The sequence below is a fragment of the Ovis canadensis genome, chromosome 19, assembly GCF_042477335.2.
Source record: "Ovis canadensis isolate MfBH-ARS-UI-01 breed Bighorn chromosome 19, ARS-UI_OviCan_v2, whole genome shotgun sequence".
NCBI lineage: Eukaryota > Metazoa > Chordata > Mammalia > Artiodactyla > Bovidae > Ovis > Ovis canadensis.
The window spans coordinates 69876172-69894081 of record NC_091263.1 but is presented as its reverse complement, the minus strand read 5'-3'; the positions used below and the strand labels follow the sequence as shown (position 1 = coordinate 69894081).

At 49.7% G+C, this 17910-nt stretch overlaps 1 protein-coding gene across 26 annotated transcripts in view; it reads right to left on the bottom strand.

Moving 5' to 3' along the window:
- The window catches only part of ATG7 (autophagy related 7), a 388924-nt gene that overhangs the window by 235865 nt on the left and 135149 nt on the right, over positions 1-17910 (bottom strand). For 7 of the 26 annotated variants that reach the window (XR_011250728.1, XM_069560924.1, XM_069560907.1 and 4 more), the window contains exons 2-4: positions 9128-9300; positions 8638-8692; positions 376-493 (exon numbers count right to left, since the gene is read on the bottom strand). Coding sequence is in view for 25 of the 26 variants with exons in the window: in XM_069560924.1 (XP_069417025.1) it covers positions 376-493; positions 8638-8692; positions 9128-9287 (333 nt within the window). In the remaining variant the exon portion in view is untranslated. Of the gene's footprint in view, positions 1-375; positions 494-8637; positions 8693-9127; positions 9301-10307; positions 10455-12865; positions 13032-13207; positions 13363-17910 lie in introns of those variants that run through there. The other 19 variants (XM_069560906.1, XM_069560926.1, XM_069560928.1 and 16 more) reach the window with 8 other exon arrangements.

Sequence of the window (17910 nt, the reverse complement as noted above, 5' to 3'; positions counted from 1 at the left end):
ATTTAGCCCTGAGGGCGCGGGGGAGACATGATGGGCTCTGACAGCTGACAGCAGTCAGGACTAAAAAGCCTCTTCGGGGGGGCACTAGGAACAGAGAACCCAAATCCATGAGACACAGGCATGGAGCTGGCGCACTCAGAGAGGCTGAGCTAACTGGGGAGAGCCGGCGAGTGCGTCCCTTCTCTGCTGTGACCTTCTCCTCAGGCAAGAGCCTGGCTGTCTCCTCCCTGACCCACCCATCACTGCAGAAGGCCCTGAGCAGCTTGAGCACCGGGTACACGCTAGCTTCTGTGACAGAGTCAGACACTTGGTCTGCGACCGTGTGCCCACGGGACCATGGACAAGACAACAGGTACATTGCGTTTCCCAGCTAACCTCGTTTGCTGCTTCTTCCAGAAGTAGCTTCTTATCTGCAGCCTTGAAAGCCTCGAGTGTGTTGGTATTATACAGTGTGCCGACCGCCGGACAGCAGCGGGCTGGGGTGGGCGCACTCCTGGGCACGAGAGAAACATGGTTAATGGGCATAGCTGGGACGCGGAGAGCCAGCAAACGACAAACAAACCAGAAGACAGTCAGAGACAAGGACCGTGCTCTACAGGGCAAAGAGAAGGCTGGTTTACATTTCTCTGGAAAATGACGAATATCACTGCTTCACGAGTAAAAACGTGCGCTCTATCCCCAAAAGCCTCTCTATTCCCCTTCCCCTAATGTCTCTGCATGCTGTCTTTCCGCTGCACCACACACCACCCCCCCCCCGCCCCCGCCGATATAAGCTCTTTTCCTATTTAAAAAAATTCTTTCCCATCTTTAAACTGAAAGAGATTTTATTTACTGAGCTTCTACTGAAGCTGGGTATAAGGTTTCGGTTCTGAAAGGAGTTTGTTCTCCCTCTTGAAGGATTAAGTAACTTGCTTAAGGTCACATAACAGGCAGGGCAGGGGTCTCAACTCAGAACTGTTGACTCAAAGGGTCTGTGTTGCCCACTCCCCACTCAAGCACTCCCAGGCTTCAGCACCCTGCTGTAAATCCTCCTCTTCCAGGAAGCCATCCATCCATTCCCCCCTCTCTGATCATGAGCATAGTTATTTTAGAGTGTTTCCAAGACCAACAATCACACCCCTTGGGGGACAGGAAGCTCTCCAAAGGCAGGGGCATGCCGCCTCCTCCTGACTGCACTGCACGCTGGACATCTGCATGGCCATGTCGTGCCGCGTGGGTGTCACATTCTACATTGTCCCCTTCCCCGCCAGCCCCCCGGCCTCAGAGTAACCCAGGTCAGGAGATGAGAAAGATAAGATGATTCTGGGCACAACCCAGATGTGGAAAACCTGGTGTCACCTCCGAAATGATTAATTTGCGTTTCAGAGGTTGTGTGTGTGGGCTGAGTTGCTCAGTCCGTGTTTGACTCCTTGTGAGCTTAGGGACTGTGGCCCGCCAGGCTCCTCTGTCCATGGGCTTCTCCAGGCAAGAACACTGCAGTGAGTTGCCACTCCCTTCTCCAGGGGATCTTCCCGACCCAGGGACCGAACCCACGTCTCCTGCATTGGCAGGCGGGTTCTTTACCACTGAGCCACCTGGGAAGCCCTTCAGAGGTTACAGCTGTTAACTGAAAATAGCGGTCATCTTATCACAAGATGCACACTGTGGTCACAACCACTGCAGAGAGGATGCTCACTGCTCACACCGATGGCAGCTCTTCAGACCCAGCGTTTCTTCCTTCCGAGTCTCAGTAGAATGGGGTTCAGGGATGAGGGCTTAGAGAGCTCTAAACCCTCAGCAGGTGTGGAGGGTGCAACGGGTGAGGAGGTTCTGCCAAATGCTGTCTCTAAGGCTCAAATGCCAAGTCCTGGGAGAAGCAACTTCCAAAGGCCAGAGCTTGCCTCTGGGAGCTGATGAGTCAGTGGCTCATAGGCTGTATCTGTCACCACTCTGCAACAATAGAAGAATATTCCTCACTCGGGTGAGATGAGGACATCAAGGACAGACTTGAGGAGGAAAAAGAAATCAGAAAAGGATAAGACTAGGCTGAGAGGGAAGAAAAAGGAAGCGCAGCAGCTGGTAAACCAGGCTTCTGCAGGCAGACGTGGTTCTACACGCAGACATGGCCTCATGAAATGGCTACAGAAACAGAGAAGGATGCTCTGATCGAATATGGTACCCTCCCTCCCAGCATCCAGATGTCCAGATGTGCGAATGCTGGGCCGAAGCCTTGCTGTGAGAGCAGAGGAAACTAAAGCATGCGAACTCAAGCAGCTGCTAGGACATCGGCCCTCGTGTGAGCTCATTAGTGAGTCTCAGAGGAGACTTTCAGAGGAGAAGCATTTTTCAAGGCTTAAAGTTCCACCCAGGGAGGTGGCCAGAGGAGAGAACTTAAAATGTGATCGTGGGAGGGTAAGCCAGTCCAGTAGTTTCTCCAGGTTCAAGTTCCACTTGTTCCAGAAAGAGGTGGCTCAGAGGAGGACTGGAAAGAGCCCTAAACTTGGAAACCAGAGAGTTTCCAAATCCTGCGCCCGGACATGTATGAGTTCAGTTTGCTGTGATGCCATTGCTGTGAAATGTCCAGAGCAGCCAAATCCATAGAGACAGACAGCAGAGTCGTGGCTGCCCAGCGCGGGGGACAGGCAGAAGGGAGGGATGGGGAGTGACTGCGAAGGGTGCAGGGCTTCCCTCTGGAGTGGCAAAAATGTGCAGTGGTGGCGGCTGCACCTCGTGAACATATTAAGACGTGCTGAATTGTGCACTTTAAATGGGTAAATTGTATGGTACATAAAGTGAAGTGAAGTCGCTCAGTCGTGTCCGACTCTTAGCGACCCCGTGGACTGTATCCTACCAGGCTCCTCCATCCATGGGATTTTCCAGGCAAGAGTACCAGAATGGGCTGCCATTTCCTTCTCCAGATCTTCCCGACCCAGGGGTAGAACCCAGGTCTCCTGCATTGTAGGCAGACGCTTTACCGTCTGAGCCACCAGGAAAGTCCACATGGTACGTAAAGTATACCTCAATAAAGCTATTTTAGAAAACTAGAATTAGACATCTTCCCCATGTCCTACAGCCTACAGTGAACTCTAACTAGTTAGTGAACACACTAACCCAAGTTGGGGAAAACATGGGATCCTACAAAGGCCTGAAGCCTGGCACGTTTTCTCTGGACACCAGGCCCTCAACATCACTCAGCCTCACAGTGATGACTCAGGAAAGTCTGAGAGCTGTTATGGAACCTCCTGGGCAAAGGCAGACACATGGCCAGATCCTCCAGAACAGACAGGCAGTGACGGTGGCTGGGATGGAACGAATCTAGAGAAGCCTTTACTACGTGTGCGCAGTCTCATCTACCTGAGGGGAGCTCTGGCATCTAAGTCACATTCAGTCTAAGGGCCCGACTGCATGATCTCCTGCTTTCTGTAACCATCTCTGAGCTTTTGTTCATCGCGTCCTCTATCGGGGCCCATGCGTGCCTTTCCACCAGCCATGCCACTTCCCATTTTGACAGCCAGGCCCTCAGACTGCTTGCAATTGACGCCAACGGCTACCTGAGCGGCCAGTCCATGTCGGACCTGAGTGAGGTGCTGGCAAGATGGTGGAGAATAAGAGGGCCCGTGCCCTGCACAGATGATCTAGCAAATGAGCTGTATTTCCTCAGCTACTGTTTAAGGTCTCTGAACGCAAGGGTATGCCTTCTATTTATCTTACTAAGCCCAACTTGAAGCTTAGAAAAGGAAAATATGTCTTATCACTAATTAGGTAAATGTTGGGATTCCCTAGTGGTCCAGTGATTAAGAATCTGCCTGGCAATGCAGGGGACAACCGTTCAGTCCCTGGTCCAGGAAGATGCCACATGCCACGGCGCAATTAAGCCTGTGTACCACAACCTCTGAGTCCCCGTGCCTACGGACCCTGCTCCGCAACAGGGATAAGCCTGAGCACCACATCCAGAGAGCAGCCCCACTCGCCACAACCAGAGAAAGTCTGTAGCAACGAAGACTCAGCACACCAAAAATTAATTAATTAAAAACCATTTTGAAACGGTGCTATATATTTTAAAAATAAATAACTAGGTAAATGTTCCTCAAAGGAATTTTTTTTTTTCTAACCAGCTTTAAATCCATACAGAGACTGCCCACCAAAGTCTATTTTTCTCTCTTTATATAGAAGTGATGCTCTGATGCTTGTAGTTCAGCACCATGTCTCAGCCTCCCCTACAAGACGGTGAGGCCTCGGCTCTGCCTGATGGAACGCGAGTGGGGTGATACATGCCCCCCAACCCCATGCTTATCCAGGCCATTAAGGGTCTTTAAGAGAGCTGGGTGTGTCTCCTCAGATTTTCACTTTGGTTCTCTTGTGCCTCCTCTTTTATGCCACCGGAAGGCGACAATTCCATTCTCAGCAGCACACAAGCCCTCCAGGAGGACGGAGCCACAAGACACAAAAAGACTGGACTACCTCCGCCCCCAACCCCCACCTGGACTACTAAGCAGGTAAGAAACAGACTCCCTCTGTGTTAGGGCCATTACGTATCGGGGGCTGGTTCATCAGTGTGCCAGCCTAAGACAGCTCCCTCTAGGGCAGGACAGTTGGTGCCTGATCAGTCAAGTGCGACTGATAATTCAGCCGAAACAAGGTAGATAACAGGATCCTGTGATGCCAACTGCTGGTAGAGATTCATCTGGCTTCCGGGATCTCAGAGTGAAAGGGGTTTCTCTGGTGCCGTGCAAAGCTGAGGTACACCTGGCATCTACAGATGAAGACTCGGGCTGTTAGCTCTCTAAACTGCATCTTATGCTTCTCTGTATGCCCAGGGCCCAGCACATTCTATCATCAAGACACAGTGGAAGCAATCAATAAGCATTTCTGAACCAACTATCAGCCCCCCACGTTTGCTCCAGCACTGCATACCCTGTGACGCTAATACCTGTCTTCCACCTCCATGCAGAGCTCCTCCAGAGTCCCCTGTTTGCTTAAGTCTTTGTATTTCTACCACCTACACGTCTGCACACAAGAAACATTCAGTGTTTGATGAATAAATGCACAGAGATTTTCCCTACAAACCCACGCAGATGCTCAGCAATAAATGCAAAGAAAGAACAATCATGAGAAAAACAATGTGGATACAAAGACCTCGTTTCTCCAGAGGAGCTCCGAGTGCTTTCAGTAAACTTCCTGACTGTCTCAGTCTGCCCCAGCAGAGGTTGTACCACACCACAGACTGGGGGGCTGCCAAACAACAGACGTTTATCCCTCACGGCTCTGGAAGCTGGAAGTCCAAGATCAAAGCACCAGCTCCTGGCGAAGAGCTTCTTCCGCTTCAGCTGTGTCCTCTCAGGGTGGAGGGGGTAAGCTAGGTCTCTGGGGTTCCTGTCATTAACCCCATGCATGAGAGCCCTGCCCTCACCGCCTCCCAAAGGCCCACTTCTTCAGACTGTAACCTTGGGCCCTGGGTTTACAACATACGTGCTTTTGAAGAACACCAACGTTTAGACCATGGCACCAGCCATCCTAAGAAAGGGGGGGCGTCAGAAAATCACAGACTTTTACAAAAAAGTTAAATAAAAAAAAAAGAAAGGAAGAAAATCAGACTTTTAAAACTGAAAGGAACATTTAGAAGCTGGGAGCTGCGGATGAGGAAACCAAAGCTGAGAAAATGAAAAAGACTCATTCCAGGTAAGGCAGTTAATCAGGGGCAGATTCCAAGCCATCAAGCTTCCAATCCAGGACTCCCATGTCGTAATTCTCGCTCATCTCCCCCAGTGCCTGCCGTGAAGCCTCACGCACGGTGAATATTCAGCAGCTAACTGACAAACGATGATGAAGAAAATCGGGCCATCTGGGTGAAAACCACAGCCACAGGATCACAGACTTTATCTCCTTCAACTAAAATTTCCGGATTGTAAGGTTTAAGAAACCTGGATTTTGCAACAAGATCAAGCCTAACTTCTGTGAATAGTTTTGTTTTGTTTTGTTTTGTTTTTCTGTAATTAGTTGTGCCGAAGAATAAAATTACTGAAACTCAAAATATAATAAGCTTTCATCTAGTGTCAGAAGAGACAGGAGCCGGCTTCCCTGGTGGCTCAGTGGATAAGAATCTGCCTGCCAATGCAGGAGACACAGGTTCGATCCTTGATATGGGAAGATCCCACGTGCTGCAGAACAACTAAGCCCTAAGCCTGTGTGCCACTACTACTGAGGCTGTGCTCTAGAGCCCACGGGCTGCCACTACTGCAGCACACGCACCCTAGAGCCTGCGCCCTGCAACAAGAGAAGCCCCCGCAATCAGAAGCCCACACAACTAGAGAGGAGCCCCCATTTGCCACAACTAGAGAGGAGCCCACACAGCGGCAAGGCCCAGCACAGCCATAAATAAATAAATCAAATTATACATTAAAAAACAAAAGACAGACAGGAATGAGGGCAGCTGGTGAGGAATGCTGGACCCTCCAGGTTATACTAGAACTACACTACCCCATTTATTAGCCTCAGATAATTTAAGACTGTACGCCGAATGCATTTTCCTCATGATTTTGTGATTGCTCCAAAAGTCAGTCAGTCTTTGCTGATGCAGAAGAGAGATGACTAGGATTTTTTGCTTTGACGCGCAGTCACAAGGATTTATTATGGAGCAAGAAAGCTCCGAAGGGAATAAGAAACATCAACACATATCTTTTAAAGGTACAAAGACTAACATCATTTTCGATTCAAGTTGTGCAGTTTAGTTTCACAATTTGATTGTGACAGAGGAATAAAATGTATTGACTTGTGAAGAGATTTTTTGTTTTCAAATTCCAGGGAGACTTTATTTGAAATACCCTAATGTTTGACTACGGAGAAGGCAATGGCACCCCACTCCAGTACTCTTTCTGGAAAATCCCATGGACGGAGGAGCCTGGTGGGCTGCAGTCCATAATCCTGTCCCATCACTTCACGGCAAATAGATGGGGAAACAGTGGAAACAGGGAGAGACTTTATTTTCTTGGCCTCCAAACTCACTGCAGATAGTGACTGGAGCCATGAAATTAAAAGACGTTTGCTCCTCGTAAAAACAGCTGTGACCAACCTAAGCAGCATATTAAAAAGCAGAGACATTACTTTGCCAACAAAGGTCCACAAAGTCAAAGCTGTTATCTTTCCAGTAGTCATGTATGGATGTGAGAGTCGAACTATAACAAAGGCTGAATGATGAAGAATTGATGCTTTTGAACTGTGGTGCTGAAGACTCTTGAGAGACCATTGAACAGCAAGGAGATCAAACCAGTCAGTCCTCAAGGAAATGAACCCTGATTACTCACTGGAAGGACTGATGCTGAAGCTGGAGTCCCAATAGTTTGGCCAGCTGATGTGAAGACCTGACTCATTAGAAAAGACTGTGATGCTGGGCAAACTGAGGGCAGGAGGAGAAGGGGGCGACAGAGGATGAGATGGTTGGATGGCATCACCGACTCAATGGACATGAGTTTGAGCAAGCTCCGGGAGATGGTGAAGGACAGGGAAGCCTGGCGTGCTGCAGTCCAAGGGTTCACAAAGAGTTGGACACGCCTGAGCGACCGAACAACAACAATGAATCTGACTATCTCCATATTTAGATGGTCTTTACAAATACCTCTTCATGTTCCCCCTATCCCCCACCCTCACACAGCAAACACACGAGGGAGCAGAAAATTATGGCCCCCTCCTGGAAGCCTGTAATCCTCCAGCTCTCAGTTATCTTAAAGCCTCTCAACATGCTTTCTGCTCTGCCCCAGGCGCAGAATTTAGTTTCTCACACAACCCAGTCAACAATTCCAGCGACCGGAGCACTGAGCTCTGGCCTTTCTGATTCTGCCGCTGCTGACCCTCTTTCCTTGCTGAAAACAGCATCTCTGGCTCTTCTTCTCCAGCGAGTCACGTCTCTCTGGCGAGTTCTGCATCTCTGCCCTTCCTTTCCCTCACGCTACAGCCTCTTCCTATCTTACAGCCTGGGCTCTGTCAGCTCTAACTCAACATGTCCTAAACCAAATCTACCTCCTCCCCAAACTACATCCACCCCCTGGCTTCTCGGTTTCTACAGAAAATAGGAAATTGCCCGCAGCTACTCAGACTTCAACCTCAGAAATACAGGTCACTTTTCTCTCACCCTTGTTTCCTAAAGTTAGCCATGTCTAAATGACTTGGGTAAGTCACTTCACCTTTGGACTCGTGGTTTCCTCACCTGTGAAAGGGAAGAAAACCACACCTGGTAGGTCTGAAAGGATTCTCTCTAGAAAATAAGTCAGTAATTAACTCAATAAATGTGTTTCTTCTCTCCAGCAACTCCCCCACGGTCCCCAATCAGTCAAAGGCACCTCTGTGAGGACATTATGTCACGTTTCTTTGTACATCCCTACAATGCTGTTGCACAGAAACTTGTATATAGAAGTAGTCTAATAAATGCTCACTGCTGCACCTAACAGGTGATAAATACGTGCTGAAAAAGTGAACCAGACAGTCCTGAGCACCCAGCACTTGTCTCCATGCCGTGGGAGGTACAACAGAACCACGAGATGCTAGCCCTGCTCTCGGAAACTTCTGGGGATCGCCCCATGGCCCACCTACAATGAAGGTTAAGAACCCTCATTCCTTGCAAAAATCAGCATTCTCTATTTTAGATTCTGATAAAAAAATACTCACATGTCGAAAGCACTGAACTCCAGTGTTAAGCGAGCTGGCAGCCCTGCAGAGTCACCTGGAAGGAAGCATTTACATGTTCACTCATGAGTTAGTCACAGCAGCCTTTGCAACAGAAACATTTGTGGATCACTCTCTTCTGGTGAAGCCCAAAGGGCCCCATCCAATTTCCAGCCACCCGAGCTGAACAAGGACTCAGCAGCAGATGATGGCTTTTGTGAATCCAAGGTATTTGCCAAGAATATTAACGCAAAGATTCACTGAGCAATACTCAGTGATGGGTATTAACTCTTCCGATTAATACACTGGCTTCTCCCTTTCTTCTCCCAATAAGGAGAAAAGAAATGAACATGGGTCAAAAAGTCAGGAAGTAAAGTAGAAACCAGGGGATACCATTAACGGTAAAAGTCAAGGATATCCCATTCCGAAGGAGAGCTGACCCTACACTGGGCAGAGAAGGTAAGAGAAAAGAACGGAGTTTCCGATTGCCTACCGTTGTAGTAATAACCCTTAATGTCCTTGGGAGCTTCGTCTAGCCGGTACTCATTCAGCTTCTTCTGGGTTAACTCATGCCAGAAGCCAACATCCAAGGCACTGCTGAAGGGGGCGAACTGCAATCTGGAGAGGCCGGGGTCCCCCATAGCTGCCGCCATTCGCTATCGCCTGCTAGAAACAAATCACGGCAATGCACAGGATACGGTGAGAAAGGCCATTTGTAACCACACTTGACACAGAGAAACAGAAAGTGACCAGAGGCTGAGAAGCTGCCTGAAGACATAGCTTTGGAAATCAACCCCAGGCTCCTGGCCACGTTGCCGCAGTCAGCCTCTGGGCGACACAACGGACCTCCCGGGCCTTCACTTCGGGGCATCTTTCTTTCTCACAGGCTGGTCTGACTGACGCGCTAGTGTTATCCCTTCTTCGAGCCATCCTGTGTGACCCCAGGGAACTTTACCAGCACAAAAACCTGAAGTCCAGCCAGTGACCAGCGCCAACTGTCAGGGTTCTCAGTGAGGCAGCGCTTGAGCACCCCAGCCAGGAAGGATGAAGAAGCTCCGCCACCCAAACCATGGTATCAAAACTGCTTTGAAATCTCGCATTTTATCCTTCAAATTCAGGAAATTTGCACTTTACTATATCTACTTTATTTTTTTAATTTTATTTTTTTACTTTGTATTAGGGTAGAGCTGACAGACCTAGATAGTGTGTTAAAAAGCAAAGGCATGAGTTTGCTGACAAAGGTTCATACAGTCAAGGCTGTGGTCTTTTCAGTAATCATATATGGATGTGACAGCTGGACCATAAAGAAGACTGAGTGCGTAAGAATTGATGCTTTTGAACTGTGGTGCTGGAGAAGTCTCTTGAGAGTCCCTTGGACTGCAAGGAGATCAAACCAGTCAATCTTGAAGGAATCAACCCTGCATATTCATTGGAAGGACTCATGCTGAAGCTTCAATATTTTAGCCACCTGAAGTGAAGACCTTGGTAAAGACCCTGATGCTGGGAAAGATTGACAGCAGGAGGAGGGGGCAGCAGAGGATGAGATGGTTGGACGGCATCACCGATTCAAATCATCAAATAAATTTGACCGTCCCGGCCAGCAGGCGTACGTTCAATGTAATACCCTATGTCCCCTGCACACTCTCGTGAGTGGGCGGGGAGGGGACACAGACCTGGGGCTGATGGGGTGGTGGTGTGGGGGGAAGCACAACCCCAGAGGAACTTGCAGTTCCAAAGGCACACGGTGATGAGGTCACTTGAGTCTCCAACTGCCCCAAGACAGATGAGTGTGTCTGCAGTGGGATGTATGAGCAGTCACACTAGAGGGGACAAATAAAAGAAGACAGGTCATGTCTACTCAGAGAGGTCCTGCGTGAGTTTTGGGCCAAGATTTTTTAAAACCTTTCAGTTCTCTAAACATGTTGGCTATCAGAGACAAGGAGCTCTAGTGCAATAGCAGTTACATGGTAAAATGCAAGTGAGCGCCACCTAAACCCGGGAAAAACCAGGCGGAGGAGGCGCGGGCAGGTCAGAGAAGGCAGAAGACTCCGAGCAGGGCCTGCGCACTCTGCAGCCTTGGCCTGGATGCGCTACTTCACACCAGCCAGCACTGAACAAGTGTTTCCACCTCCTGTTGGGCTTATTAAAAAATGAACATGCCTCGGATCCACTTGCTAGGGGGTGGGGGGGGGGGTGGTGGCGGGTTGGGGGAGAAAGGACAGAGAGGGTGGCAGGGACCGGTGCCCTGGGGGGATCCTGATTCGAGTTTGATGCTATCTTGAAGCCTTCAGGACAGCAGCACTCTTACTTCTGGAGTCAGAATTGGCCTGCCAAATGCAGGAGACATGGGTTCGATCCCTGGATCAGGAAGATCCCCTGGAGAAGGAAATAGCAATCCACTACAGTGTTCTTGTCTGGAAAATCCCATGGACAGAGGAGCCTGGTGGGCTACAGACCATGAGGTCGCAAAGAGTTGGACAGGACTGAGCATGCACACACAGGCAGACACAGCGACCTCCAAGCCATTTCGAACCCATTTAAATGCACCCTGGGCCCATATGAAACCAGCTCTGGCTTTTGTCTAAAAGGCTCTTCGTAGCTTTGCGCTTGCAGAATGTTCACCTTTTGGGGTCACTCCAGTCTTCACACGGCCCAGAAAAGTCTGTGGGTCCCGGGCACTGTCCCTTCAGGGCCCCAGTGGAGAAACAGACCCTCATGCTGGCGGCCTGGGGCCCACCCTGTGAGCGACACTGGCATGGAACACCCTCACAGTCACCTGCTTGGTTCTGCGGGTTTCTCCATCGCTCCCTTCTCTCTGCCCCTCCACAACACAGCTGGCGTTCTCCTGCTACTGCTGGCTTCTGAAAGCTTCCGTGCTCAGCCCTCTCCTTTGTCTAAGCTTTCCCCAAAGCAAGTTTTTCATTTTATACACCCATTTCCATCTAGATGCCAATGAATCCCAGGATGGTGTTTCTAGAGCTAACCTCCAACTATATATTAAAGTGTCTTCTAAAGGCTGAAACTGAATTTCTCACAGGCATCTTCAGCTTGACAAATCGAAAACTGAATGTTCCTTTCACTGAAACTGTGTCCATTTTCCTATATGTCCTAGTTTATTAAACAGCACCACCATATAGCCATGAAGAAACCTCAAAGTCATCTTCAATTCTCTCTCTCACATCCAATAAACCACTGCATGCTAGAGGATCAACAGTCCTCCGCCACGAGATGAAAGTGGAAGTTACAAAGCACAGGCTGGGGCCAGGCACTGCGGCAGGGGTGGGCACCTGCATTATTTCCTCCCCAAAGTCCTATGAAGTGACAGTTCCGGTTTCACAGAAGATGGCACTGACGTTCAGAGAGATAAGAATCAACACCCCAGCAGAACAGCAATACAAATAGATCTCATCGGAAATCCTCTGTGGGATGGGGCATCAGACCCCTACACATACTTTACAATCAACCGCAAGTTAGTCTTGAAAGTCGACAGTAACCCATTTTGATGACCTACTAACATCACCAAGATGTTGAAGTACCACGGAATGTAGCTTGCCAAGCTCCCCTGTTCATGGAATTCTCCAGGCAAGAATACTGGAGTGGGCAGCCAGTCCCTTCTCCAGGGCATCAAAGGTGACCAAGATGAAATTTTACCAGTGCCAAAGACAAAAGAGAAAATTCTATTCCATACAGCACTTGAGCAGCCAGGAAAAAGGGGAGGACCACAGAAGAGAGTGGGCTAGAAAGTAATCTGCATTAAGAGGCACACTGCTGGGCTTTCCCCGGGGGTCCAGTGGCTAAGACTCCGAGCTCCCACACACCACAAATGAGATCCAGCACAGCCAAATAAATAATATTAAAACAAATCAGAGGCCCAGGCTTCATTTCTGACATATTTGGTCTTTGAGAAATTCTGAACAGAACCCAAGAGCCCATTTCACAAGAGGATGTGGCTGGTGTCCAGCCGCTGAAGTGCTGCCTTACTGGCTAGGGTGATGGAAAGGTCTTAAGCAACGCCAGCCAACGGGTGATTAGGAAGCTGCTGGAAACATCTGAACAGGATACTCGAGTAAAAAGGTAACACCTAGCAGCCGTGCAACGTCTATGTCACACTGTCCCTCAACTAGAAGGGAAGACTTAAGACGTAACGATCAGGAGGGAATCCTGGAGGAGGAGGAAGTGAGTCCCAGGGGCAAAGTCATTCATGTGTTACCAACCTAGACACAAACAGTACCTGCGTCCTGAAAGGTCAGGCTTGCCCGGATAATCCCAAATGGTGCAGGAGAGACTTGAGGCCTCAGCTCAGCTTACAAAGCTGACAGCTTATTTCCACTGATCGTCAACGTTTTATTCAGGATGTGAAACCCAAGAGTTTCACACAAGATGGGATTGCATCATTTCTGGTGAAAGAGGAAAGGCTTTGAGTACAGTCTCATTACTTGAAACTGTAATGAACAAGAGTCCCAGCAGCAGAAGAGACCCAGTGGTAACCAAAATATCCAGTGAGGAGTTACCTGAAATAACGCAGATGCATGTCAAGCAATACGAACCCTCTGCATCTACCACCCAAACTTACCAATTTTAGGCTTTTCTAGAAATAAAACTCGGGTGATGGCACCCCACTCCAGTACTCTTGCCTGGAAAATTCCATGGATGGAGGAGCCTGGTAGGCTGCAGTCCATGGGGTCGCTAAGAGTCGGACATGACTGAGCAATTTCACTTTCACTTTTCACTTTCATGCACCGGAGAAGGAAATGGCAACCCACTAGTGTTCTTGCCTGGAGAATCCCAGGGACGGGGGAGCCTGGTGGGCTGCCGTCTATGGGGTTGCACAGAGTCAGACACGACTGAAGTGACTTAGCAGCAGCAGCAGCAGAAATAAAACTAGGTCACACTCAGCAACTTAAACAAGTTAAGAGCTCAAAAAACACTACCCTGTGGTACTTTCCAGAAGTTCCTGTCCAAATGGACCTAACCATTGTGATAGTGCTGTTCTTCACCATTAGGTCCCCACAGGACGCATGTAATAGTGGTTGCCTCCCAGGAAAGAAGTTCCAGGGGTCAGAGACAGGGCAGTGGACAGACTGATTTTCACTGTGTGTCCTTTCTGCCTTTGGGGTTTTGTACTGTCTAATGTGAGATAGTAACACAGAAAGAAGTAAAATAAGGAAAGAGAAAAGCCCTGACCCAATGGCAAGAAGAGAAGGAATGAGAGACAGGTGAGAAGACCAGTTCAACTGTTTTGGTTCAGAGAAATAAGACATGGAAAACCCTGACGCAAGAACCTTGTCCTACTTATCTTTCTCTAGCACTCAGCACAGTGCCTAGGATAGATTAGGCACTCAAAACCTGCTGACATGAACTAACAGCTTTCTTCTCCCCAAAAGAGCCAATGGATGGATGCTGGCTTAAAATTCAACATTCAAAAAACGAGGATCATGGCATCCAGTCCCATCACTTCATGGCAAACAGATGGGGAAATGATGGAAACAGTGACAGACTTTTTTTTCTTGGGCTCCAAAATCACTGCAGATGGTGACTGCAGCCATGAAATCAAAAGACGCTTGTTCCTTGGAAGAAAAGCTATGACCAACCTAGATAGCATATTAAAAACCAGAGACAGTACTTCGCCAACAATGGTCCATCTAGTCAAGGCTATTTCCAGTAGTCATGTATGGATGTGAGAGTTGGACCATAAAGAAGGCTGAGCACTGAATAATTGATATTTTTGAACAGTGGTGTTGGAGAAGAATCTTGAGAGTCCCTTGGACTAGCAAGAAGATCAAACCAGTCAATCCTCAAGAAAATCAACCCTGAATATTTACTGGAAGGACTGATGCTTACGCTGAAGCTCCAATACTTTGGCCATCTGATGTGGAGAACTGACTCACTGGAAAAAACCCTGATGCTGGGAAAGACTGAAGGCAGGAGAAGCGGGCAACAGAAGGCAAGATGGTTGGATGGCATCACTGACTCAATGGACATGCATCTGAGCAAATTCTGGAAGACAGTGAAGGACAGGAAAGCCTGGCGTCTTACAGTCCATGGGGTCGCAGAGTTGGATATGACTGAGCAACTGAACAATCAGGAGGCAAGAATTGGGCAGAGTTTAAGAGTGATAACCTGACTTGTCCAAACAGGAAGCAGGCGGACCAGAAAGATGATGCATTTTCCATTAGTGGAAGTACTCGAGCACGCATCAGGCAATCATTTGCCAGGTCATTTTGCACAGGTGGTCAGACAAGAACACGGGTTGGCAAGCTTTTTCTGAACAGAGCCAAATAGTAAATACTTTAGCCACTGCAGTCCAAAATAGTTTCTGTCCTATTTTCTTTTTTCCCAACTCTTGAAAAACGTAAAAGAATCTTTAGCTCATGGACTGCACAATAAAAGGCCTTGGGCTGGGTGAGCCCCAGGGGCTATAGTTGGCCAACCTTGGACTAGATGGTCTTCGAAACCTGCTGTTGTTTTGATTCCTGGAAGGTGCCAATAAGGCATTTTGTTTCTAGGGTGACTGATATTTGGGGCAGAATCTTCTCAGAGGGCAGGAGAGATGTGCTGAGGGTGAAGCAGATGACGAGGCTGGAATCCTAGGCCGCATGAGCCATCTATGGCGCCAGTCCGTCTTGAGGGACTGGCAACTGCGGTCTCCACAGACCACTCGCACACAGATGGGAGCATCACTAACCCAAGACGAAGTGCCTTTGGTATTCACTCAGGCTCATCACACACGGGAAAGCCTGCGGCAGCAGCAGGACTCCACATCCTCAGCAGGCGCACAGCCACACCCATGGCGGGCTCCTCCACGCTTTCTCCTGGCCCCTTGCTACTGCCTCCCGGCTTCTCCAGTGCCACCCTGAGGGGCCTGCCCCCCTCACCTCCACCCGATGCTGCAGAAACAACCAAGCTGCTCGGTACTCGCTAACTCGCCTGCGGACCTGCCTCGGTGCCTCTGTCTGAAAGGCGCTCTCCCCGTGTCCCTGCACAAGCTGACCCACTCCCGAAGGCCTTGCGGAGCTGCTGCTGGCTCCACCCTCCCCTGCACCTCTCCATCAGCCACTGTGAGCACCGCTACCCCGCGGCCCCCTGACAGAGAGCACTGCGGGTCCCTCTGAATAAGCACTGAAAATGAAGTATCACTCCCATAGATCTTCTGGCATTTTGTTATTCAAGATGCTCAAGATGGACATATTTTGGCTTCGCTGCTTATCAAGTTAACTGGAGCAGAGGTGTTTTCCTGGAATGAGTCTGCCCAGCCCTTCTCCCTTGGTGCGCACCGAGAGGACTAGAGGCAGCAAAGAGCAAGCCAGTACAGGATTTCTGGAGAAGGAAGGAGTAAAACTGGTGGAGAACAACATCATAGAGATTAAAAAACAAGCAGACCTACCTTGAGCGACACTAGGCCCTCGGTGGGGGAGAACAGAAAAACAGACCAGCCTGACTATGTAAACATCTCTCGCTAGGATTTTTCACCTGTGTGTTCTTGGGGTTTTGTTTGTTTGCTTTGGGAAGGCAGGGGAGTTGTTTTTTTTTTTCAGTGGTTCGGAGAAAGGATGCTGAAAGCTAAGGTAGCTGGGAGCCGGGTCCTCAGTCAGATCAACTGACATTGGGAGTTCTGGCCCCATCACACACTGGCTTCCCAGCCCAGGGTGGGTAACATCGCGGCCTGTGCCTCTGCTTCATCATCTGCAGATAATCATACCCAACCACGAGGCTGCTGGGAGGGCTAAATGGGAAAGTATGGGACGCACCTCTTCCGGTGTCTGGCTGAGAGCCAGCGGCCAGTCCAGGGCAGCCGCTCTTGTCTGTCTTCTCGCCTCCCCCTCCCCCGCCACCAGCCAAATGCGGCTGCAGTTCCCCACGCGCTCACCACCAGATCTTCCCGCGCCTCGAGCAGCCCTCCCTCACCAGAGCTCTGCAGACACAGCAGAGGTTTAGTTACAGGGAACGCCGGTCTCCTGCTATAGGTCATCCAGGGGAAGTCCAGAGAGGCGAGCGCTGACAGGTTGGGAGCGCTCTGTGGTCAGTTTCTCGGAGCCCACGCGGGGCCATTCCCTTAGCAGAAGGGCCGCCATCACCACAATTTGGCCCTGAGGTACCATCTCTGGGCCAAAAAAATGGAGCGGAGAGAGCAGACTTCTCCAGCTCCCAGCTGCAGGGCTTGCGAGCTCTGGCAGTCATTAAAATAAGCAGCGAGGCACATGAGCTTAGCTGCTGATGGGTGAGAAGGCAGTGGAGACCACCAGGAGTGGGGAGGCGGCTCCTCTGGCATGTGGAGCCGATGCCCGTTTTGCTGGGCAATGATGCTTCTGCAACTTCGTGAGTTTTGGAAGTCATCTGCCAGGCTGTTAAAGAAGGAAGTTTTTAAACAGCTCTCCCTTCCAAAAAGGAGGCGGGCGCGAAGTTCCAAACTTAGAAGAAAGAGTAGGTTTTACCAGAAGATGAAAACTCGAGACTCCTACAGGGGAACCAGCTGGTACAGAAGCCCCAATTTCTTTTAAAAACAGCATCAGAGTCAAGATGTTCCCCGAGCCAAACTGATGATGTCTCCACAAGACACCCAGTCACCCCAAATGGCTTTTTTGGCAATGGTACTATTAGGCGCTGACAGCTGATGGGAGCAGGCAGGATAACTGCTCGCAAGGTCGGGTTGTCCCTCTCGCCTCCGTGGGCCACCTCTGCCCTGCAAGGATCCACACGACCTGCTTCTTTGGGAGGTCGGCCGGGGAACCGGCGACCGCCTCCGCGGGCTGCAGACTGTAACCTGTAGTCCCCAGTTACTTCTGGGACGTGTTCTTCTTCAGCTTCATTGTCTCTTCCCTGCTGTAATAACCTCACACTTCCCATGCGATCTGCTCTCTTGTTCGGCCTCAGATTGGAGAAAGGATGCCCTGGATAACAGCATTGTGGGGTATGGCAAACCTATGAGAGAGTGGAGGCTGGGAAAACACAGGCAGGGAGGGAGTCAAAGAGATCGTACGAGGAACGGGGCAGACACCATGCCACTTTCGGGGCCTCTGCGTCCCATCCGCCCATCAAGCTTGACAACCTGCTCCATCCTGTACCTGAGTGACAGCCACGGGATTTACCTAAACCACGGAGGAGCCCTCAGGTCAGCCAATGGCTACAATCCGTGATGGTTTCCTAAAAGCTGGCTGAGGTATGAAGGATTGCGTGTGAGTAACAGTCTTCGTTTTCATTTCTGATGACCTTGATAAAGTTCTGGAAAATGAAAGGCGCTGAAAAACTGGGCCAAGCTATCACTTGGTTTCAGGTTTT